Source organism: Leptosomus discolor, chromosome 3 (genome assembly GCF_034619465.1).
Source record: "Leptosomus discolor isolate bLepDis1 chromosome 3, bLepDis1.hap2, whole genome shotgun sequence".
Lineage (NCBI taxonomy): Eukaryota > Metazoa > Chordata > Aves > Leptosomiformes > Leptosomidae > Leptosomus > Leptosomus discolor.
Window position 1 is genome coordinate 66736126 of NC_141393.1, and position 23948 is coordinate 66760073.

At 47.5% G+C, this 23948-nt stretch overlaps 2 protein-coding genes across 4 annotated transcripts in view; one reads left to right on the top strand and one right to left on the bottom strand.

The window, feature by feature from the left end:
• Positions 1-547: 547 nt before the first annotated feature.
• On the top strand, positions 548-11399 carry NCF2 (neutrophil cytosolic factor 2). The gene is made up of 15 exons (XM_086462340.1): positions 548-783; positions 1274-1356; positions 1661-1769; positions 1981-2115; positions 2488-2595; positions 3543-3602; positions 4742-4785; positions 4999-5140; positions 5444-5506; positions 5892-5970; positions 7647-7690; positions 8419-8570; positions 8651-8762; positions 9011-9173; positions 11205-11399. Exons 1-15 carry the CDS (start codon positions 610-612, stop codon positions 11300-11302), a joined length of 1566 nt encoding a protein of 521 aa, XP_086318466.1. The 5' UTR covers positions 548-609; the 3' UTR covers positions 11303-11399.
• A 1208-nt stretch (positions 11400-12607) lies between these two features.
• Positions 12608-23948, bottom strand: part of SMG7 (SMG7 nonsense mediated mRNA decay factor) — a 34785-nt gene continuing 23444 nt past the window's right edge. For 2 of the 3 annotated variants that reach the window (XM_009950323.2, XM_009950319.2), the window contains exons 15-22: positions 22781-23169; positions 21670-22035; positions 19992-20141; positions 17835-17915; positions 17056-17215; positions 15514-15684; positions 15264-15415; positions 12608-14749 (exon numbers count right to left, since the gene is read on the bottom strand). In XM_009950323.2, the coding sequence (XP_009948625.1) occupies positions 14636-14749; positions 15264-15415; positions 15514-15684; positions 17056-17215; positions 17835-17915; positions 19992-20141; positions 21670-22035; positions 22781-23169 (1583 nt within the window). In that variant the 3' untranslated portion in view covers positions 12608-14635. The remainder of the gene's footprint in view (positions 14750-15263; positions 15416-15513; positions 15685-17055; positions 17216-17834; positions 17916-19991; positions 20142-21669; positions 22036-22780; positions 23170-23948) is intronic. The other variant, XM_009950322.2, reaches the window with a different exon arrangement.

Sequence of the window (23948 nt, forward strand, 5' to 3'; positions counted from 1 at the left end):
CTCCTCACTGGGGCAGCGCGGTAGGGGACAGGCAGAACAAAAGGTTTCCCAAGCTGCTGTGCCTTGGGCTGTACTTCACCTTCTGGCTTGGGCAGGCAGGCAGGATAGCCCGAGCCCAGCTGCAGGCAGCCGTGCCTGCCAGGAGATGCCTGCAGGAACCATTTAGCAACTACCTCCATTGAGGACCACACTTCGGAGGGCACAAGGGGCTTGGCTGCAGCGCTTGCCCTGTGGCTTTACAACCCTAAATTTGACCTGATAACTACCCAGCCGACAAAATCCACAGCTTTTCATTAAAACCTGGAGAAGCAAAACCTGAAGAGGTGAGGAGCGGCTGCCAGAGAAGACCTGACGGGCAACTGTGGCAGCGCAGCATGGAAACCCGCTGCGGGGGAGGCAGCCTTTGCCCCACTTCCCCATCCCAGGGCCACGTTTCACTGACGTGAGTGAGGCCACTTCCTGCCAGGTTTGCAACATGGGTAGCGGGGAAGGCAGAAGTACAGGCAGAAGGGAACTAGAAAGAGGCAGAGCAACGCCACAAGGAAGGACAAGGAGAGGGTCGAGACCCACGACGCGGCCAGGGACCCTGCACCCCACTCCCACTGCACCATGTCCCTGGTGGAGACGATCCGGCTGTGGCAAGAAGGGGTGTGTGCAGCAGACGGGAAGGAGTGGAGGGCAGCCCTGGATGCCTTCACAGCCGTCCAGAACCCCCCTGCGAAAATCTGCTTTAACATTGGCTGCATCCACCTCGTTCTGGGGAAGCTGGCCGAGGCGGAAGAGGTAAGGTACAACCCTTACCATCACTACCCTGCTCACAGCCTTCAGTGAGTTTACGCGCAGACCTGCCAGACAGATGGATGTGGTGGGAAAGGGAGGAACTAAGGGCCATGGTCTGGCTAAGGGAAGGATTCCAGGGCCTTTTAAAGCTGGGATGAAGCATGACACCTCTGGGCTGTTCCTGCGGAAACCATCTTCCCAGTGAATCAGAGGCAAAGCAGCAAAAGAGGTGCATGGCTTGCTGCTCACCCTCCCTCTCTCTGCGAGGTGACCAGAGGCACTAAGCTGCCAAGCGAGCAGTGGCAGATGGTTCCAGCTTAAAAAAATTAGGAGCTTGGTACAGGCTCCACCACCCAATACTCGGTGCTACAGGGAGACATAGCCCACACAGCCCAGCTTAGGCCACTTGGCTGAAGCAGAACAGGTATAGCCACTCTATGCTCTCAGTTTTTTAAAGGTCTTCCCTTTTTGCCCCACTCCTACCTCTGTGCAGGCATTCACCCGAAGCATCAGCTGCGACAAGCACCTGGCGGTGGCTTATTTCCAGCGGGGGACCGTGTTTTACCGGAGGCAGAAGTGAGTGGAAGGGTTTAAAGTCTCATTTTTGCTGCTTGCAGAGATGCTAGCCTTTGGCTGAGGATGGCTCCAGGCAGGTTGGTACTCCATGGGCAACTGAAATCCCTCGAGGTAAACCAGGCTCCTGTTCATCAGCAGTGCAGTCTTGGGATTAACACCAGCCTTGGAGAATCTCTCCTCCCCCTGGGGTGTCTGAAAACACTGCGAGGAGATATGAGAGACCCAACTAAACTCACACAAGTAGACTTAGAGGCAGGCAGATTGCCACCACGAGGTGGTGACATCCTTGTCCTCTGCTCCACAGCCATGAAAAGGCCATCGAAGATTTCAAAGAGGCACTGGCCCAGCTGCGAGGCAACCAGCTCATTGACTACAAGATCCTGGGGTTGCGGTACAGGCTTTTTGCTTGTGAGGTGAGAAAGACATGACTGGCAGACAGATCCCAAAGGTCTGTTCACCAGCCCAAGAAATCTAAGACGAAGACAGCAACCTCTCTTTGTGTCTTGCAAGAAAGCAAGCAAGCTGGCTCACTGCCACCACCCTGCTGTCCTCTCCTTTACTGCCCTCCTGGCAATGGTCTGGCTGCTCTAAGAGCTCATTTCCTTGCTCCCATCCCTCCGGCAGATACTCTACAACATTGCACTGGTGTACGCCACAGTGGAGGACTGGAAGAAATCTGAGGAGTACCTGGCACTGGCCATGAGCTTGAAGAGCGAGCCCCAGCACAACAAGATTGACAGGGCGATGGAAGCCATCCTGGTAAGGAGGAGCAGTTCTTACAGCCACTGTGTTTACTCATAGCAGCCCCACAGGGAGGAGGGAGAAAACCCCCAGTGACAGAGAAACCATCTTTTAGCTATGGCTTTAGCAGAGCAGGAGAAAAACACAGTGGGCAGAGCAAAATGTGGGTGTTATAGTGAGACATGAGTTGGTGGGAAGAGCTTTGGGTCACTGGGGAGACAGGGGTGGGAAGACTGGGTTAAAGGGACCATGTCAGGTCTGGGGTTGGGCTGTCACAGTAGTGTTTTGACTTTATGGAGCAAAACCTTAACCCCAGAGGTAGAAGGAAGGGGATATCAAGCAGTCCCTGCTCTCACCTTTGAAGAGCACTATGACTTCTCTCTGCTACAGAAGCAGAAGCTCTGTGAGCTGGTGGCCATTCCTGCAGGGAAGCTGTTTAGACCAAATGAAAAGCAAGTGGCTCAGCTGGAGAAGAAGGACTACCTGGGAAAGGCTACGGTAAGAAACAAGTAACTTATTCGGGCCAAGCCTGTAGGCTGAGGAGAGCTGCTGACCACCTTCTCACCACCCCTCTGAGCTGCTATCTGCTGCCTGGTAGGCAGCCAGAGATATGGAGCTGGTCCACGCCTTGGGGATCCCCCCAGGCATGGATGGAAGGTTGGCATGTAGCTATCTCATGGGGAACAGGACTCTTCAATAATAAAGGAGCTAAAAGCACGTTTCTGCAGAGCATGGCCTATTTTCAGCTTCTTTCCTTAACAAGGCATGAGGGACAGTCAGTCAGCAATGAGCTGGAAAGGCCCCACTGGAGCTTCAACTCGAGCTAAGATTTTTTCAGGAGGGGAAAAAGAAGCTATTTAACATCTGACACTCACAAATGACTTCCAGTTCTTCTCCTTCTCCATTTGAAAGGGGCTTTTCCCCCATGAGTGTGCAAAATCCAAGCGCTGGGATATCACCCTTGGGCTCAGGTCCAGGGAGGCAGTGCTCCTCCAGAAAGGGAACCATCGGCTGTGCAGGCACTGGAGAATCAGATGACCGAGAGCCAAGCAGCTCCTTCGGTGTCAGGGGAACCCCAGAAACATGCACACAAACATCTATGAACTTTCTAAACAATGTTTAAAGTCACCTATAGGAGGTAAGGTCTCAAGCTGGATACTTTGGCTCCCTTCAACATTTGTGCTTAAAACATAAAGGGAAACTTTTAGGTTCTAATGACCACGGTAACAGTGAGGCTAAGAGCTGAGAACTTACCACAGCTGAGAGGTGAGTTTTGGTGCCAGAAGTACTCAGCCTTTAGTCAAAGCCTTAAATCACAGCCCCTCTTGAACCTGAAGCATCCCGAAGAACTTGGCTTGGCCAACAGCAAAGGAGGAGGGTGAACACCAGAGGTCTAAGAGAGGTCTACAAGCACCAAGTCACTACCTGTCTGTCTTTGGCTCTAGGTGGTGGCATCTGTGGTCGACAAAGATGATTTTTCAGGATTTGCTCCACTCCAGCCACAGGTAAGGCACCACTGGTGAAGAGCATCCTTGGTGAAAGTTCAGGAGGACATAGGGATGAGTGTCATCCTGCAGCTTGTGGAGGGCTCTGGCTCACAGTTAGGAGCAAACAGCAGCATTGCCACCATGAACTTTCTGCTACTGCTGCAGGGAGAAGGCGGATGCTGTCCCCACGTCTCAGCTGCTCTCTGCATCATCAGAAAGCGCAGCCCAAACCAACCTACGTCCGTGGTTGAGGTTAAGCTGGTTCCCTGAATGGGGAAGTAGTGGCCTGGCAGCACATCCTCCACCCCCGCTGTTGCTGTGGGGTGACAGCTTTCAGCAGTGAGCTGTCTCGGACCGCCCCTGTAAGATTCATTAGGGTTCATCTGTCTAAGCTTGAGTGGAGAAACAAGAGCAGTTCTGCTGTCGTTCTCCGTCCTCCTCCCAGTTCCTGAAGCCCTTCACATTTTTCATGCCATTTTCCTGATGATGTAGCAGTATCTTTTCATCTCTAAAGGTGCCCGAGAGATTTTACAGGAGCTTTTTGAGAGGATATGGTAAGTGCAGCTGCTGCAGCCTACAGCACCCTTAAGCAAGATAAAATATACTCTTCTCGATGCAGCCAAGTGTTCACAGTTCAGAGGGTTGATAAAAATCCACCTGAGACCTTAAGTTACTTAGGCAGGAGAGACCATAAAGCACTACAACAACAGCAGGGGATTTTACAATCATGGCAATGGGCAGATACGGGGATGCACAACTTCGTTTAAACCAGCTGATCTCAAATCCCTGATCTCAGCCCTCTGTGAGCCAAAACCAAAATCACAAGTGAAAATAGGATTGTGCCTCTGAAAACCAACCGCAGGTGGAAGACTTTGGAAACTGCTCCTTAGAAGGAGCAAAGCCAGTGGCACTCCTCATGGCACCTAAGGCAGCTGCTTTGCACATCAGGGTGACAGAGAGGAAAACCTACCGCAGCTATCTGCAAAGCAGCAAAAGACAACCTTTAGGTTCAAACTGTCTGACCTGACACCAGCACATGGAGGAAGGAACCATGTAAGCGTGACGGCAGGTATGGTAGAAGGCTGCAGGACATTTCTGCAAAGCAACCCAAATCCTCCAATTTACTGATAATTTTCTTTTTGTCTTCCTGTTGGCAGGCTTCTGGTCCTCCACCCAGGCCCAAGACTCCAGAAATCCTCAGGTAAGTTGGATGAAGGATGGGCAATGCTGCTAACCCATGCATCCAGGTCCAACTCCATCCTGCACCATTGCAGCTCAGCATTCAGCCAGCACCCAGAACTCAAGGGGGATGGGGAACAGATGATAGAGACAAGGAGGTAGAGGTCTGGGTTTCCCCTACAAAGCAAAACGATGTTGCCTGCCTTCCTGATCCATCCGCTGCTCCCACACCCAGGGCCCTCGAAGGGCAGCCGCACCGCGTCCTGTACGAGTTCATCCCTGAGACCACTGAGGAGCTGCAGGTCCTGCCGGGAAACATTGTCTTTGTCCTCAAGAAAGAGAAGGACAACTGGGCTACGGTGATGTTCAATGGAAAGGTACAAGGGGCACACTTGGAAAGAGGGGGTAGACAATGGGGCGGACGCTGTGAGGCTCTGCAGAGGACTTGCAGGGCAAAGCCTTGCCGTCAGCAACTAAATGAGCTTCTGACTTGTCTCTTATGTCCACCCTGGCTTAGGCCACAGGGTTCAGTGAAACCCATCCAACCTGCAGCAACTAACCTTCAAGCCTCAGGGGCTCTCCTAGATTCAGGGCAGGGCGAGGACAAGCTCAGTTGCATCCTCCAGCAGTGGGTTGCCTCCTTGCCAAGCAATCCCCACTCATCGTTCCTTCCCCTGCAGAAAGGAATCGTCCCCTGCAACTACCTCGAGCCCGTGGAGCTCCAGAACAAGCTGCATATGCAGGTGAGGGGGCCCAGGAGGAGATGGTGTCCTGAGGAGGGCAGATCCCCACATACTCACCTGCCACCTATTCTGGGCCTTCTAGCAGGACCCATACCTACAACTCCCTCCCCCTTATAACACTGGGGTTTGTTCTGGCTCACGGTCACCTTAACATGTGCTCAGAGACCTGTAAAATCTGGGCTGATGCTGTGTTGATGGCCCCCCAGGTGGTGGTTGGCAATGCTGGGGAGATAAGGGGTAGCAAAGTCACCCCTCCCCAGCTCAAGACCCCAAACAGACCTTGGGAAAATAGCAGGTTGTAGGAGGGGCTCCACAAGGCAGCTGTGCCCCAGCTCCCTTAGGAAGAGTGGGATTGACAGCACTATCTTCTTCCCATCTGGCACAGGACGAAAGCCCTCTTGAAGCTGAGATCCCAGAGTCACCCAGCTCCCCTGCTCCACAGAAGCCGCGGCGGCCAGCACCAGGTCAGTGAAGGGGAGCTGAAGGGACAGGGGTGCCTTAGGGTAGAAACTCCTAACAGTGGGTTTGAGATGGTTTCCTCAGTGCTGTGTCCTCATGCTTTGAGACCAGGGCTAGGTCTCCATCTCATTCCCAGACCCATTTGCAGTCAAGGATGGGTAGACGTTAAAGCAGGAGGCAGAGACAGCAACTGCAGTGCTGAGGACGGTGTAAAAGAGAGCACATGGGTCCCTGAAGAAAGCAAGTGCCTCCATGCGCTTAATCAGCACAGAGACTAATGGGAAAAAGGGCCTGGGGATAGTGGGCAAGTGACCTGGCCTGTCCAAGTCTTGGAGTAGAAGGTTCCTTACAGGCTTCTTAGAGCAAGGCACCTGTGATGGTTTTAATGATGCTGTGAGCTGGGCTACGTTTGAAGGAGCTGTCATTGCCCTGGGAAGGGGATTCCTGGCCAACAGTACCTGGTGTCCCAGGGTAGCACCAAGGCCATCACATCACCCCCAGCACAGCTGGTTCAGGATGCTGGGAAGCCGAAACAGGGCTCTCCTGCCTGCACCAGCACTGCTGCAGGCGTGCTCAGGTGCACAGTCTGAAATAGTTTAAAGCTGGGGAGCACATGTGTCACAGGCATGTGAGAATGTGAGATGAAACAAAGAGCTGGGAGGAAGCATTGCGAGTTGCCCTCTCTAGAAAATATCATGCGGTGCTCAGAGGTAGGAGCCTGCGACTGAGCTGCGAGCTCCACGCTGCTGCAGGAAAAACCCATTTGAAGTAGAAAATACCAGCACGCAGAAGAGACCGTACCACATGGGTATTTACTTGCTACAGTGTATTCTGGCTATCAATTGCCAACCTGCCAAAAAAATAGGAATACATGGACAACCAATTGCCAAGCCCCCTGCTCTGAGGTGCACCCGAGACAGTTGATGGTGGGGAAAGGTGGACCAAAAGGCTACTAATGACAGGACAGGGCTCGAGTCCCAAGTAGAGCAGCCTCATAGGCAGTCCAGCGGTAAAGCTGATACAGAAGATGGCTGTGGCTCATGGGAGCTTAGGGCAAACAGCTCAAGGACCCAACAACCTCAAAGAGCACCTTTATGGCACCAAAAGCCATTGCAGATCTAGCAGCGGGACCACACTTAACAGTAGCTCTGTCTCTTCCCACAATGAGCACAGTCATGTCAAAGCACCAACAAAAAGTAGAGCAGATCCCTCTGATGGGACTTCAACAAACCTGCATGAAATCACTCTGCCTGGAGGTCTGAATTTAGCTTTAGAACCCCAGTGAAGGTCAGGGATTGCCTCTGGTTTTTAGTGTGGATCTAGGGAGATCAGATGAGCAAATACACTAAAACCAGCAGCTCACATTTTTTTATTTTATTTTTTTCTTAAAATCCACCCAGGAAAGACATCCCACACCTAAACCTCCCATCCCTATGAGAGGGAAGGCACATAGCCTAAACCTCTGCTTCATGGTTATATGTAAATCTTACAGCTGAATCCCATCGCAGCTGATGCTGCATCCATTGAAGTGACCACTGCTGGCTCCAGGATTTGTTGCTATTGCTGCAGATAATGATGGGTGTCGAGGAGAAGGGCTGCAGGAGATCTGCACGCGTATTTAGGCACAGAGCAGCAATACTTACCCCACCCCTTGCTGAGCCTTCTCTTTCTTCCTCCATAGACTATGCTCCTGCTACTGCAACGCAGCCAAGAGAAGCAGCCAAGGTAACAGCTCATGAACACAGACCCCGAGGTCCATGTTACATACCTGTACTTATTGCAGGTTGAAAGGTGCTGGCACGCCCGGCAAGCACCGCAGCCCCGGAAGTGTTGCAGGTTTTCTTCATTCAGGAGCTTTGCCAAAGCACAACGACAGGGCTAGGTGCCAGCAGGTCATCAGAACTCAATTGGGTGACTAGGACTGCTTTTTGGGAGGCCTCCTGTGGGTGCGCTCCCCACCGCACCCATGCCTGCGGGCAGAAACCTTGTACTACTCATGTGGCACTTGAGCAGGGAAAACAGGAGTGAGCTTGGCGTAATGCATGTGCTCCTGGTCAGGGTCAGCACATCAGAGGGTCACAGTGGGGAGAGAGATGGGAAAACGTGACAATCCCAACTCAAAAAAGGGGGAGGGGGTTTGGGGGTGAACACACCTCGAATTTGGTCACCCAAAAGCCACACAATGGTTGCTAAATGCCTAAGCCATGACTGTGTTCTCTCCTGGGACAAGCCTAGGGCTGCCAACCAGCCACACATCCAACCAAAGCTTTGGTAGCATGACCACTGACCTGCCCAAAGGGTGCACACGCTAGCAGAGGTGTCTCCCTGACCAGCAGTCAGCTGATACCCCACAGCTCAGATCTGACTCAGTCAACTGCGGTTTCCACATCCTGGTCCCTCTCTCTGCCCTCACCAAGCCACGCAAGCCCTGACATCCAGTTTACTGCTCACAGGAGGCTGAAGAAGACGTCTCCCGCCCCCACATCCTCAAGGTGCATTACAAATACACAGTCGCCCTGCAAGTCAAGCCAGGCCTCTCCTTCGTGGAGCTCCTGGACCTGGTTTGCAAGAAACTAGAGCTCCAGCCCAAGCACACACAGCTGAGGTGAGGCACTGCCCACTGCAAGGGGCTACAACCATGTTTCCAGGGCTCCCACCCTTACCCTGTGTGCTCTGCACACCCAGGTACAAGCCTATGGAGAGCCAAGAGCTGGTGACTCTGAACATAGAGAACCTAGAGGTGGCTTGGAGCCAGAGCAAGGACAACTGTCTGACAGTCTGGTGTGACATCACGGAGGTCAGTGACAGCTAGCAGTGGCAGCCACCTCTTCTGCCCACTACTGGCAAGGAATCTATGCAGACATTGCCTTTGCTTTCCTTGCCACGAGCACAGGCATGCGGCTTTTAAAGCAAGCCAGCGACCTCTCGAGAGGCAGAGGAGCAAAGAGCGGGCAAAGAGGAGAAGCAGAGCTTGTCTCTCTTACTCTGGTACAAAGAGAAAGGAGAAGACAAAAGGTGTCCTTACCAGCTTATTTCCTGCCCTAGGGAGAGGGGTTTTTACTGGAGAGCAAACCAGAGGAGTTACCACAGGAGGCAACGCCAGAGGACACGGGACCAACCCAAGTTGTTGCGCAGTACAATTATGAAGCCACCCAACCTGAAGACCTGGAGTTTCAGGCAGGAGATGTGATACTTGTTTTATCCAAAGGTAATCATGCTCCTTCTGTGACAGGGGAAGGACCTCCCAGCTCTGGTGAGAGCACGGGCCTGACCTGAGATGCTGAGTGCCTGCAGCAGCTGCTGCTCAGTTCAGTGGAAGTTGTGGGTTCCCAACATCTGCCAATCAGGCCAGGTATTTGGTCAGACACCAGATGCATGTTCTTCAGGGGGGCCAACAAGCTTCACTAGGGACTTTGATCTCTTTCCCCAAATCCTCCTGTCCCCCAAAGCAAACAGCTTCATGCTAGGGACCTGCAGAGCAACAGCCTGGCTCAGGCAGCCTTCACTAACAGCAAACTTCTCTAATTTGCAGTTTGCCACCTTTAGATGCAAAACAGGCTGCTCGTACTTCTGCCACAGGGCACTGAGAAAGCTTGCATTGAATGCAATGCTTTATAAGACAGGTTAGAAAAGAAGCTTGTAGAGATTGTGTGAGCGCGAGGCGGCAGGTGGAAGCCAGGAGAAAGGACAACCTAAGGATACAGATGAGACTTACTTTCCTTTGCATTGCCAAGAGCTGTGTCACCAAGCTTCCAATTTCCAGATTCAGGGGACAAATTTGCTCCATCCCCATGAAGGACAAAAACCCATAATCCAACCTACTGAGGTGTTTCTAGCCTCTGCTTTGCATGCTCCTGCTGAAGGACAGGGGTTTTGCCTTACCAGCCAATTCCCTGGAGCCACAAGACAAGCAGGACCTAAAGCCTGCAAGATCGCTTTCTTCAAGTGCCTTCTTCCACCAGAGCTCCTCCAGCTCTCACCCAAGCGTCAGTGTTACACACACTTCTTCCAACATATTTTCATCACACCCCTGTTTCTGCCACCCCCTTCCCCAAACATTTTCAAGATGGGAGAGTTTCACTTGAGCTATGTTTAAGCTTATTGATCACAGTTTATTTTTTAAAGGAGATGCCTCATTTTGGCTGCCACCCCCACAATGGGAGAATGCTCTTACTCTCATTCCTCTCCTCTGGTACCTTTTTCTGGCTGGTTTTCTTTCTAAGGGTACAATCTTCCATTAGCCTTAGTCCTCTTAATAGTGGTCTTTAGTGCTTCTACAAGAATTGAGGCTTAAATACAGACTAAATCTCAGCAAGATCTAGTACTTGTTTTTGAGTTGGACCCTTTCAAGCCCATGTAGAATGCACAGGAGGGAGGACAAAGTTACTGTGCTTCTGCAAAAGCTGCTGGTGAACCTGTATCATGTGAAGAATTACATACAGACCCTGCACAGGGCATCCGTTTCCCTCCTCAGTTGAGCCTCTGAGTGAAATCAAGACAGACATCAGGAATAGTTTTAAATCAAAAAAGCCCAATGTTTTGCTATTATGTAGCTCTATCGCTAATCTGTGCTGGCTGGCAGGCTTCAGCAGAGTACACAAGTGACCACAGTCCCCCCTTTACCATGGACAGGTGAGGTTTTACAGCACACACTATTGATGACACCCCCCACCCCAAAATCCTACTTTCCTCTTCACTGCTGAGCCAAATATTTTCCATTAAAAAGTTGGTTCTCAGCTCACTTGGTTCCCCACAGCAAGTTTTCAGAGCTCCTAAGCTTTACCCAACCCAGGGTAGCAGAGACTGTGGGGTTTTGGTTTGGGTGTTTTGGGTTTTCTTTGTGCCTTTTTTTTTTTTTTACTTTGTTTTGATATGAATATGGAACAGCAGGTGAAAATAGACTTCAGATGGCATCTTGAAGAGGACAGCCCAAGGTCTCAGATCCCTTCCTTGCTCTCCACACTCCCTCTGTTTCCACTATCTTTTATTCAAGACAGTTTAAGCCCCTCAGTCTCTATTTTGATTTACTTTTCCCACCTTTGCTTGGCAGCACAGTCTTTGCTCTCTTACCTCATTCCTTCTCAGCCCCTTTCCTCCCCATTCCTCTCTCTATCAGGTAAAAGGTTTATCAGCAGAAAACCTTAAAATAATGATCTTGGGCCTGTCTGTAGCACATGGAGGTTATTTTGCTCCTGTATATCCGTAGGGTGACAAAAACCACGTCGATTTTATCTTCCAGTGAATGAAGACTGGTTAGAAGGCCAGTGCAATGGGAAGATAGGCATCTTCCCATCCGCTTTTGTTCAAAAGTCCAACACTAAAGACCCAGAGATTTAATTTCAGAAGAGTTTAAAGTCACGGACATGGAAAGAAATTAAGAATTCAACTGTTGCAATTAAGAAGTTTCCATATTAATCACTGCATCTGAAAATGAACTTGAAATATTATTGCTACTTTATTAAAAGCTTTATTTTTTATTTTACCTTTTGCATTGTTCCCTAAAACAGGTACTTGTTAAAAAGTTGCTAATTGTCTTCCTGTTAGGAATACATTCAGTCCTAAAACCTGTGCTTGCCCTGAGACTTGCTGTGTCCCACCTGCCCTATCTTTAACAAAGCTTTTATACAGAAATGCCAGCAGCTGGAAAAACCCACAAAAGGGTGGTGCCACTTGCATTTACAGCCCTGCCAACAAATCCGGAAGAGGATCTGGCATTCAGGAAGCTACAGACCAAGAAAGGCTGAACAGCATTTGCTTCCTTAAAACATTACTGCCAACCCCAAGAGCTTAAGAGACACTGTGCAGCCTCACCCTGCTCCAACTGACAATTCACTTCAAACCCAAAGACTTTAAAACCCCCCACCAATAAAAGCATCTTCGGGAGCCGTATCTCAAAGCTTTTTTTCAGCAGTTAAAAGTGACAGTAACTTAGACTGCTGCTGCATGACCTGCCGAGATTCCAGGCAGAAAGCTGTCCCCTTTATAAAAGCCAACACAACTTTGATGCCCTCCTCCCTACCCTAGAGGTTTGCCCCACTCTGCCCTTGGCACTACTTCCACAGTTTTCACCTTTCCCAGCTGCTGATAGCCCCTGTCACACAAGTTCTGGACAACCCCGTTGTCCCAATAACCTCAATACCATATTTACTTTTAAAGGAACTTATTCTGAAGAGTTGCCTGGATACAACGAACACCTGCCATTTCAAAAACAGAGCATCTCTGTAGTTTTCTTTGACAGATTTGCAAGTACGCGGTTTAAAAACCGGCCACAAACAGCCAACAGCCCGATCCGCGGGCAGGTCAATGGCAGAAGGATCTAATCTCCACTAACTCTCACTGCCTGTGCTCTGCCAGGTTCAGTCTGCAACTGAAGAGCTTTGCAAGCTGCCCCCGTCTCAGATTTTTGGTTTTGTATATAAAATGCATTGCACACAGGCAGCACAAAACCATGATCCAATTATCTGCACTGAGCCCAAGCCAGAATCTCTGCAATTTATTTAGTTCTTTTTCAAATTAAAATAAATAAAAAAAAAAAGAGTTCATCAACTTCAAACCTTCTTCTGACTTCTCCAGAAAAAGAAGGCGTTTTTAAAAGCCTGCAGCCAAGTTATACAGGAAATAAACACTACACACAGACCTGGATGGAGAGAACATGGTTTAATTAAAGGCAAAGCTGATTTCAGCAGCTGCAGTTCTTGCACAGACAGACAAAAAACACAAAAAAAGCTTACGACACAAACCAGTTTCTGTAGGGGGCCCCTTCCCTCGCTCCCCCAGGCACTGGAGGGTGGGAGGGGAGTCCCAGCCAAGAGTCAGACACATTCCCGAGGCCAGATGCTCATGCACAAGTGGAACGGTGCGGCTGGGACCCTGGCACTGCCGGGAGTGAGATGGTGAACCTGGTTAGCTCGTCTAGGGTGCAAGAGTCAGTGACGGTTCAAACACTGGAATGTCGCAGCTGCCTGGGTGCACAGCTCGATACACAAATCGGGAGGGCTGGAGGGAAGTACAGAGGGGTTTGGTTCATATTACCACTGGGTGGGAACTCCACTTTTTGGACTTTTTAAAGGAAATACAGCTTCAAAATGCAACAAAGAACAGTGATGTTGCCAAGGTGATTGTGGGGGAGCTGCTCACACCCCCGGGGGGGGTATCGTGTCTCCTCCATCTTCCCTTTTTGTATTCTTTGGGGCTGCCCAGACTCCAGTGTCACTTCAGCTCCTGCATGTGCTTTGCTCTGCAGCTGACTTCCAGCTCAGAGATCCTGAATCATCACGCAACCCCCTACTGCTAAACACAGCAAACGGACATTGAGATTGTTTCCATAACTTCCCTGGGAAACCTAACAAAAACGCTGTCCTTTCCTTTAACGAAGCTTCCAGTCTTCCTTCCCCCTAATAAATAGCAAATAAAACATTTTCCTTTTCCCTTCTGCACCTTTTAATCTATGAACAGCACTATGCTTTCTTCCGTGTGTGGGTTACACACGTGTGTCCATAGGTGCCTTGAATTTCATTCTGGAACCAAAAGTTTGGGGCTGCAGCTGGGGGCGGGGAGCGCAGGGGGACGGGTTTCTGCAGAGCTGATGTGTGCCTGCGGGGGTGCGTACACTCCGCACTGTCCAGGCTGGCTGTCGGCTTTACCCAGCCCTGCTGGACCCCTGATTATTTTCTGCGAGATGTTGCACATTGGTAATGAAACTACTAGCGTCCAGCGAAGATGGGAGGATGAAGAAAGAAAAAAAAAACCAACCAAAAACCATTGAAAGCTTTCTACCTACCTATTAAAATGAGTCAGGCTGTGAATGCACAGACTAGCCTGCCCTTTGTGGGGCTAGCCACTATGCTACAGTAAAATGTACAGGAATCAAACATTAATTTAAAACCCCATAGCAGTTAACTTGCTTGTCCAGCAGAGTGCTGCAATGCCCCACATCACCAGTTATAGCTCAAACACCTACTGAGAGGGGGGCATTTCATGCTGGAGTCTCTAACCCACCCATGGGCTGGTCAAAGCCTTTGGGTGAAAGGTGAAGTGGTGTCAAGCGCCAGACTCTCCTTCACGAAACTCCTTCGCTAGCCTAGGCGATAGAGCCCCACCTTGCCACCAACCACCTCTGACCGGCGCAGCAACTGGGGCTTTCATTGCTACACACTGACTACGAAGCACGTCTGCGTACGGAAGAATTCAGTGTGATCTTACTACTGAGATAGTAATAAAGATGTTTAGGAGTAATTTCAACTACATTCTCAGTCAGCAAAGCAATCATTAATGGATTCCTATTTTATCTCCCCAAAGAGAGGAAAAGGATTGAGAAGTTCTCATTGGCTTCTCCCATCTGCCCTTCATTCTCAGCTTTTACTTCCCATGTGGCTGGGGACATGCACGATGGAGAAGGTGAGAGGCGGTGATATCAGGTTACTGAGTGAGACAAACAGCAGTTCCTCTCTCCCTCCAGAGGGCCCAGGGATGGGAGAGTTCCTGATGTACTTTTCTTGCACTGCAGACGTTTTGTGCACACTCAGTGGGTTGGTGGAGCACTTACGCCCTCCTGACAGCAAGGAACAGAAGAGAGGGCTGCCACCTGCACAGGACTGTGTGGGCCAGTCCTGCAAACCCAACATGCCATGGTTTATGGAGCCTTCATTTGCAAGGGTTGCCACCTCTGTCTCAATGCGGCGGGTTCATGGTGCCTTGTCCGCGTTGCTGCTTCTGCTTCTGCTGCATTAACAGCTGCTCCAGGGCTGAAGGTCCAGGGTGCATCATGGAACTGGACCAGATGGACTGAAAATAAACAGCCAACACTAGGACCTCCTTGTGTTAGACAGACCCCCTCTTACATATGAGAAAGCAGAGTTAGTTTTCTGTATTCTCCATCTTCCTTTATCACTCATACCTGGCTTATCATGAAAGTTACCCAGACTTCAAAGAAGGCCTTCTAAAGAGAGGCTCCCTGGAAGAAGCTTATCTTCCTCCAGAATCCTCATTACCATAAAAACTCATCCCACATTAACAGTTACTAATTTTAGACTAGTCAAAACAAATGTTATAATTTCTTCCAGTTCTGCCAGCCTGGTCTTGTTCCACAAAATATTCTAGAACAGCAAGAACTGGAAAATTGTGACATCTTGCAGCACTGGTCACACCTCCCACGTTGCCTGTGTAAGTGAATCTGCAGGAAACACCTTCGGTTTCTGACACTGAACTCTGACTCTGGCAACAGGCAAATGCCCATTACCAGATCTTCTGGTCCCATAGACAAGTACCCATTCCTGAGCACAGTTTCAGTCAAACATACCTTCAGGCTCTCCATAAGCACAGCTGAGGAGTCCTCCATAGCAGGAGGGCCTTGGGCTGCCCAGGTGCCACTGGGAGTGCTGGACTGGTGCCAGCTGCTCTCTGAAGATGATGATGTAGCTGGGAGATAGTCCAGACCAAACCCTCCCATTGCTAAAATGGGAGAAAGACAAGCTCAAACGAACGTAGCAAAACCACAGCAAAACAAATGCCATCAGCTGGCTTCACCAGCCTGGAAACCCAGCACTTGCCTGGCTTATCTGTTTTCCAGCGGTCTGCAACTCTCCTGTCTCTGTTGTCTGGAGTCCCAATAGGTCCAAAGTTGGAGAAGGGAACAGAATTGTGGTTATGGGTTGGAGGGGAGCTTGGCAAGCTGCTGGGGTTGGAGGAGTGAGGAGACTGGCTGGCTGGTGTCGAATGATCTAGTGATTACAAGGCAAGAGGAAAAAGGTCAACAGAAACAGAAGGAGCCTCCCAATTCTGAAATTCTCAGTGCTGCTGCAAGTTCTGCCATCACTCAGTTTTCTCCAATGCTGAAGGTCAGTTTTTATTCCCTCCATTACACACGTGTAATGCAAATTCTTAAGTTCTGAGAGAAAATTTTTGTGCATATACAACAGAATGACTGTGTTTAACGCATACATGTGCTTACCAGAAAAACCAAACACGAGGAAACCTCAAGAGGGCTGACTAGCCACAGCAAGTTTTCCCCATGTTTCTTGAAGAACTTTTCTCAAACTAAAAAAAAGTAAAATCTGTCTCCGAGCTTGAAAAACCAATAAAAAATAAGTGACCTTAGATTGCGAGTTTACAACTCAAAGTCCCAAGTCTGAATGTTTTACACTTCTGTGAGTCTTAAAGCAATTCAGACCAAAGCCCAATACTGAGCAAAAGAGGAGAGTAAGGATGGAAAAGCCTATTTGCAGGCAAGAGAAAACGATGCCTGAAGACAACACAGCATAGCAGGGTGGCCAGAGACCATGCAGTCTTCAATGAAGAGGTGAAGGGAGAGAAAGCTGAAACCATGTGAGCCATAAATCCTGCTAGAACAAAAGCACTTTGCAACTCCTTCCATTTCACCCACAATGGTTATTCCCAGTTGGCTGCAAAAGTTTCAGTGCAACTGAAAATCTTATCCACTGCAGAAGTTACTTAAAATCCACTAATTTCTTAGATTCAACTAATTCCTCCCCTCACATTCTTCTGGATTTTTAGTGAAAATAAAATCATGACACAAGTTATGTTTTACACTTTTAAGATAATTACAAAGGAAAAAGCTGGTTTGCTTTGTAGACTGCTTAACAGCAAAAAAACCCCCCCAAACCCACACCACCAACCCCGCCACCCCCCCCAAACCTAACCACAAAAGCAAACTGTCCTATTTTCTGCCACAGACTTCATATGATTTTTCTCTATTTCAAATAACTACATTAAGAAATCCAGTTCTTCCTGCTTTTCCCAGGAAAGCCATACTGAAAGTACATGGATATTTGAGTTAAAGCCCTAGTCCTAAATGCTCGTCAGCAATCTAAGTCAAAGAGATTTCAGAATTTAACACCTCCTACAACTTTTATCGTGCTCAACTACTTCATTTAAAATCCAGGTTCTTACACTATATTGCAGAATCCCCTCATATTTCTAACGATATACAAAGAAAAACAAATGGAAACCTTCAGACAGCTTGTCAAGCAGGTATTTTTTAAATTTCCAGTTACATTTAACTTGCAGTAGGTTCAGAATTAACTCAAATCCTCTTAAATCATTAGACACAAGAAAAACTGTACCAGGATTACCTGAGCTGGCTGGAAGGGATGGAGACCACGGAGTCCCTTCAAAGAGAGAATATAGTGAAGTCTCCTGATGGGCAACTGAAGGGGCGACTTCTGTTTTTGTGCTGGTATTCATGTTTTTCCCATATACCTCATTGAACATGCTGTTATTTGGATATCTTTCCTGCAAAAAAACAAAAAGAATGTTAGAGTTTCAGTATAGGATTTATTTCAAACACTGAGACTGTACAATGGAAACAATTACAGACCAAAATAGTTTCCTAACTACTTTTTCACTCCCCAGCCCCCTCCCTCTTTGACCATTTTATTTAACACGAAGTCCATCACACTCTGAATCAGGACAGATTTCTTCTCCTGGTTGGACTGCAAAGCCTTCACAAAATCTTTAAATTCCCAGTACTCACAAAAATTGTATCATGACCCTGCTCAGTTCTCTGAAAAAGAACAGGTAACCCACTGCTCAGGAAATAAAAACCTACACATCATAACACTTTGAGAGGCACCTTCTCATTCAACTCCATGATTCTAAGAGCAAGTGGCCCATGAACTCAGGAAAACTCAGTGTGTCTGCATGCAGAACTATAGCTGGGGTGAATTTGGGAAGACAATTGATAAAGGCAAAAATAACCCTGCTGATACAGTCTGAAATTAGGCACCCATACAAATTTCTTTCAGGTTTTCCATTGGTTTGAACTAAAGGATACCTCCATGTTTCTGCCACATCACCTAGTTTAATGGCAAGCTCAAACAGCAAATGGCTGCATACTCTGGTTCTCACTTACCTGATTAAGAGAAAAGCCACTGAGGGACAGGAAAGATGATGACTGAGACATCAATTCTGATGGTTTTTCCAGCAGGGATTTCTTCAGAAACCAAAAAGGGAAAAAGAGCAGTTAAGTGTTCAGTGTAGTGAGCAGGAGGAAAGTATGCTATCAGAAAGTACTCATGTGGGTTTGGTCACATTTAAAACCTTCCTTGTATTTTATCTCCAGCACCTCGGAGGACAGGGGGAGCAAACTAAAAATGCAGTAAATCAGTAGTTTCCCTACCAACTGTAACAAATATCTAAAAATCAACAGTCACAACAGAGAGTCTCAGGCCAACCCCACTGCCAGAACAGCTTTTCAAATCATAAGTGATTACACCTGGGAGGGGAGATTCACACCAAAAAACCCTATGGTTGTGTAAAACCTTGTACAAATGAGACAGGATCCTTCCCAGTGATCCTTCAAACATGATTACTCTTGTGTGTTGCTACTGACAATATTTTTTTAGGCTTGAGATCATCCCTGCTGTACAGACATTTTTAGACAGCAAGAGTAGCCAAGTGCTGTGATTTTTTTAATTGGGTTAAACAATCCAAGTTTCATTTCACTCTCTCTCATAAACGACTGTAGAGGGGAAGAAAAAACCCCAGAGTTTAAAACAGAGTTTCCAAAACTCCCCTGGGGTGCAATGTTAAGATATTACAGACTATGACCTTTTCCATCATCTATACTGCTCCCTTTCATACAGCTGTTATTTCCAGCCTAATATTTCTGAGTTTGCTTTCTAGTTCTTGCTATGATTAAGCAGTGAAAAATAGTGTCTGTGAAACAAGCCTATTTAGGGAAGAAATAGGATCAGTTAACACAGAAACCAAAGAAATGTTATAAAGCTCAGCTGGTGGACACACACACATCAAATTTAGGATCAGGATCACCAAGTCGTAGAATTAGTGAAGCCACATGTAAAACTGCGTGCGATCCAAAATGAAGGCCCTCTTGCATTCATACCAGCTCAGCATGTCAGATGGTTTTTAATTTATTGTTCAAACAACAAAAACCTGAACTAGCGTCACTCTCTCTTTACCATGGTCTCAATATCTGCAATATCTTTGCTTTTATCCTGTAAACCTAAAACAAATAGCCTCATTTTCTTGGCAAGCAGCTCCTAGTTTGTTAGATTTTCAAAGTGACAACTCATTACTTTGAAAGCACATTTTAAAAAGCAGACAAAATTCACACTCTGCATATCCACACAGCTTGCACAGAGAAGAATTTCCTTCCATTTATCAGCAGACAGCAACAGTAGGAGCTTCAAAGGAAGCTGCTGAAGAAGCAGCTATTAGTTTCTCAGCAAAGGCATCTAATGAGACAGAAATGGGTGTCTATTTTGCTACTGGCTCCTTGGGAAGGCATGAAAATAATTGAGGAATATAGACTTAATCAGAGATTTCAAGTAGAGTCACAAATAACTCTTCTTCATTACTGCTACTAATATGAAATAGTACTATTTAATGAACATGCTTGTAGCCATACTAGAAAGACATACTGCATTTTCAGAGGCAATTTACAAATTCAGCAGCTCTAAGACCCTCCAGCTAGTGAGCTAGGAAGGTTTTAATACATAAATGTAGAAAAAAAAAGTATGTCTGTCAAAAATGACACTATTTCTATACGAATTACTGATTACTTAGCCAGTTGCTTGCAATTTTCTTCCAAAGCCACCTTGCTCTTACAATCTCTTCTGCATTTAGTAGGGTAGCTTCCCACAGCCTTTATGGAATTTTTATATGCATACTATAAGCCACGCTTGTTCTGATGGCTTCCCACAGCTGAACCTGTGCTCCCGCTTGCCCTTACTGCTAAGCCCATATAACTGCAGAAGAGCGAGCGCATTACATGATGCGTCAACATCTCTTCTGTGGACTGTACTTGCAAAAACCCCCACTGTTACTCTTACTTCTGAAAAGATTAGCAGGCCTGGATTTGGCTCGAGACCTATACACCATGGGCCTTCACTGGTCTGAGCTCTTGCATGAAGACTAGCTGAAGGGTGAGGCAGCAAAGTGGACAGGAGGGATGGGGGAGAGAAAGAGATTTCACATTTCTTACAATTTCACAGAAGAAAGATGCCAATTAAGAGTAAGAAGCAGCAGTATTACATCAAATACATACAAAGAGGCTTCGTCCAGGAAGAGAGGCGAGAGGCCCCAGCAGAGCTGGGTAAAGATCAGGAGGATTAGAGAAAATCAGCTCTTCCTCCTCCTCCAAGGCAGCCAGACTCTTTAACAGGTCCGGAGGAAGCAGAGGGGAGCTCTTGGGGTCCTAGTGACAGAAATGAGCACAGTGAGACAACAGAAGGCAGAAAGGGGAACAGCAAGAGACAGCAAGGAGAAGGTAAGTCACAGCAGGATGAGAGAAAATCGCAAGAGAAAGGCAGAAGGCAGCATGCAGAAGTGCAAGGTGAGAAAGTGCTACAGCAGAAGGGTGTTGAGGTACACAGAGAGAAAACACTGAGCAGAAAACATAACTAGCTACGTGGCCTGACATGTGCTGGGAAGAGCGCCACACCATCAAAACAATAGGCAGCTAGTTTTAATTAGTGGAGCATGTGCTTCCCATTGCATCTGTGCCAAGTACTGAACCTGTTTTCACACTCAAGGACAAGGACCACAAAATCTTGCACTTACTCTTCTACAGCTGACCTGTGAGTAATTTAGGTTTCAAATGAAATTACTTCTTCCCTCCTCTATTTGTGGAGTTTATATTCCACGAGACTTATTTCCACTGCTAATAGCTGCTAGGCCAACATACAGCTGACCAGACCACTGGGCCAAAAAAACCCTGCAAAATGCTCGTCAAACTTGACATCTTGACTATTTGAGGGATGCTTAAAACAAGCATCACAGGCACAGTTTCTGTCCATACTGTGCTGTGCTTGCACCAATGCAAGGTTTCCCTTTTAGGGATGAAAACAAGGCTTTGATCTCATCTCCATCTAAAAACCACAGCTTGACATCAGGGTAAAAGCAGACCCCTGTATATTGTCTGTCTTTTCTCTCTGAAGGATAAGCGAAGTGATCTCTGGCCTTCTGAAAATCCTGAGTGCATTTACAGAAGACCATCTGACCAAAGGTTTAAAGAGGCCTCTGTTTAAATTTCCTTATAAACATCACCAAAAGTACTCACAGACAACTCCAGGACTGTTAATAGATAACAGAGATCACAGCTTTTATAAACAGCAACGTGAAGCATAACTGCATGAATAGAAACAAAGTGTTCCACTAGTGCAACCAAGAGCTAAGGAAGTCATTCAGCTCTCACTACGTGAGATTTGCAGGAAAACAACAAAAAAAAGTAATCCAAGACTGCTCCTACCATCCTCAATTTCAAGCCTCAATCTGACTATTGCAGCCTCAGCCATTCAACATGCTCAAGATACTATATGGGTGTTAAGAGTTCATATGAAGGGTAATAATTCAACTGCAATTATTTGGATGGCTTTTACGATTTTTATCAGTTGCCAGAGAAGAATTTTTCCCAAAACTATCAGCTGCCATGTTTCTTGACCTGACAGACACAGTGCATAGATCAATGTCACATCTACACTGAACAAGACTTACTCCTACTTGAAACCAAATCTTCAAGAGCCAGATCCCACACCCAGACAATTAAAATGAAGAATTCATCACTGTTTGCCAGAATCCCATTTACTGATACCCAGCTTCCTACTACATAAGCTCACATTGACCTACTTGGGGCTACATGGCACCCCTGAAACAGGGAAACTCCTAGAGTCGTCAGGAATATCAGAGCCTCATTGGTTTTCACCGCTTACAGCATGGATCTTTACCTCAAAGTTCATCCTGGAGACAGCATCCTGCTCTGGGCGGAAGACTCCTTGCCGTTTTCCCCTGCGGTCCATGTTAGACTGCTGTGCCATCACCCTATTGTCAGCCATGCCATAGGAAGAGTCCCAGTAATATTCTGGCACCTTGACTTCTGAGGGGTTCTGGTTATATGGCTCCATTGGGAAAGGCTTCATTTTTTTCTCCAGAGGTTGCTGTTGCATCACGGGAGGCTGTAATGACTGTTCAAACAATTTTAGAGGGTCCTGGGCCTGCAGGTAATAGGACTGCTTTACAGGCATGATCTTCCCCAGTGAGCCTTGAACTTGAGGCGGGTTCCAGAGCTGCTTTGATGAGTCTGTCTGTGGATACTAAGGCAGAGACACATGATTTCACCAGTGGGGAGGAACAATTAACATTAACTGAATGCCTAACTCCATTCAAACTGTCAGTCTGGCTCACTTGTGACAGACATCCCACAAACACTCTGATTTATTATGTTATTCACCAAAATGCAGTCTCAATAAACATCTAATACTCCCTAGTCAAGCGTTACACCACAGCTAAGTATAATCCTTACTCTAATCCAGTACCTTATAAACACCTTTACTAAGGTACTGAGCCAGCATTTTGCTGCCCAGAACACCAGGAGGATCTCACCATGGAGTCCAGACATGCCAGAACGGAGATTTTCTCCAGCACAACATGAGCATAAAAGCTGTGACGGAAATGACACTGCAACCCAGTTAGCCAAAAGGAGAATGTGGGTAAAGGTCCAGACTCAGTCCTCATTACTCACACAAGAAAACTAGAAAGGTCTAAGACAGAAATACTTGTTCAGAAATATCACCTTCATACCTTGTCTATAAACAAAAATGCACAGAAACAGATGACCACCTTCCCATTCCAGTAGCTACCTTCCTCTGAGTTACAGAATTGTACATTCATACCCAGTAAACTTCATCTCTTTTTCAAATTTGCCCAGAAGTTCACAGATCAAAATTTCACACTAAGGACTTTATCAACAGTTTTGAAAAGGTAATCCAGGAACATAAGTCTTGAATGTTGCCATTTATTTTTAAATGAAGCTTAGCACATTGCATTAGTCAAGTTTACCTGCTGGAATCCGGTGTGGTGTGGCGGGCTCTTCCCCAGGCCCTGCACAGCTTTTGTGGGGGACTGTTGCTGCTGTTGCTGGGCCAGAGCTTGGACCTGTAATTGGCTTGCAGACTGTGCTGTTGCCTGAGCTGGTAAAGATGAGAGGGGCTGCTGGGAAGGAGGTGGTGTTTGCTGAGGTCCCTGGGTCATTGGCCCTGGTCCAGAGGGCCGTTGCTGGCTGTAAGGAATGTGGGACTGTTTCCCACCTTGCACCTGATTTCCTGCAGGTGAGTGAGCTGTGGGCTGGAGGAAGGTTCCTGGGACAGAAACACCACCTGGGAAGGTATACCCTGTGCTCATGGAGAAAGCCACAGGAGGGGGGACAACGTAGGCTGGAGGTGGAAACCCTGGAATAGACAAAAACGCACCTTTAATTGCAACTTGTCAGAGCAGATAGCTCCCTCAAGAAAACATTTAGTGGGGTGGGGTTTTTTTGGGTTTTTTTTGGTTTTGTGTTTTTTTTTTTTTCCCCCCTTCCTATTTTGCTCATTTAGACCATGAGGACAAGAAACACCAGTCTGCATACATGCACTATCATGTCCTGTCTCACCTTTGCATGTACATGCGTGTGATCATAGGGGGATTCAGAGCTTGTTCTCAAGTTTTCTTGCAATATTCCAGGTGCTGATAATAGTCAGCCAGGGCAGTATCTGGGCAAGTCCTATGTTTCCCCCCCCCACAAACACACCCCTCAACCTCCCCACTTTTTTTCCCCACTACCTTTTTCCTTCACCATTCTGGAGTTTTCGATACTTTCCCCCCAAAGTTCCTTCCCCCTCAAACAACCACATTTTCAGGGACTAAACTTCTGGAGCAATGGACAGAAGCTATCAGGAAGTCTCCTGTTTCCTCCCAGAGGATCACCAGTCTCAGCCACAATTCACACAGAGACAGATGGTGAGCAAAAAATCCTTGTATCCACGAGATCAATTTCTTTCCTGTAGTCACACTGAAAAGCCAGGTTTGGAAGGCAAGCTCTAATTCTCTGTCTCACAGGCCAGATTTTATGCTGACTCTGGGACAGGGAAGATGTCCCTCTGTCTTATGTGTAGTTACTCGATATAACAGCTGCAGGGAAGATACAACTTCCAGCTATTTTATGAGCTAACATGGACAGCAAGGTATG

Excerpts from the sequence above, each read along its gene's own strand:
- NCF2 (XM_086462340.1), top strand. The coding sequence starts at position 610 with ATGTCCCTGGTGGAGACGATCCGGCTGTGGCAAGAAGGGGTGTGTGCA. Across the intron at positions 3,603-4,741 it reads TTGCTCCACTCCAGCCACAG|GCTTCTGGTCCTCCACCCAG; the intron begins GTAAGGCACCAC and ends TCCTGTTGGCAG. Across the intron at positions 5,141-5,443 it reads CGGTGATGTTCAATGGAAAG|AAAGGAATCGTCCCCTGCAA; the intron begins GTACAAGGGGCA and ends CTTCCCCTGCAG.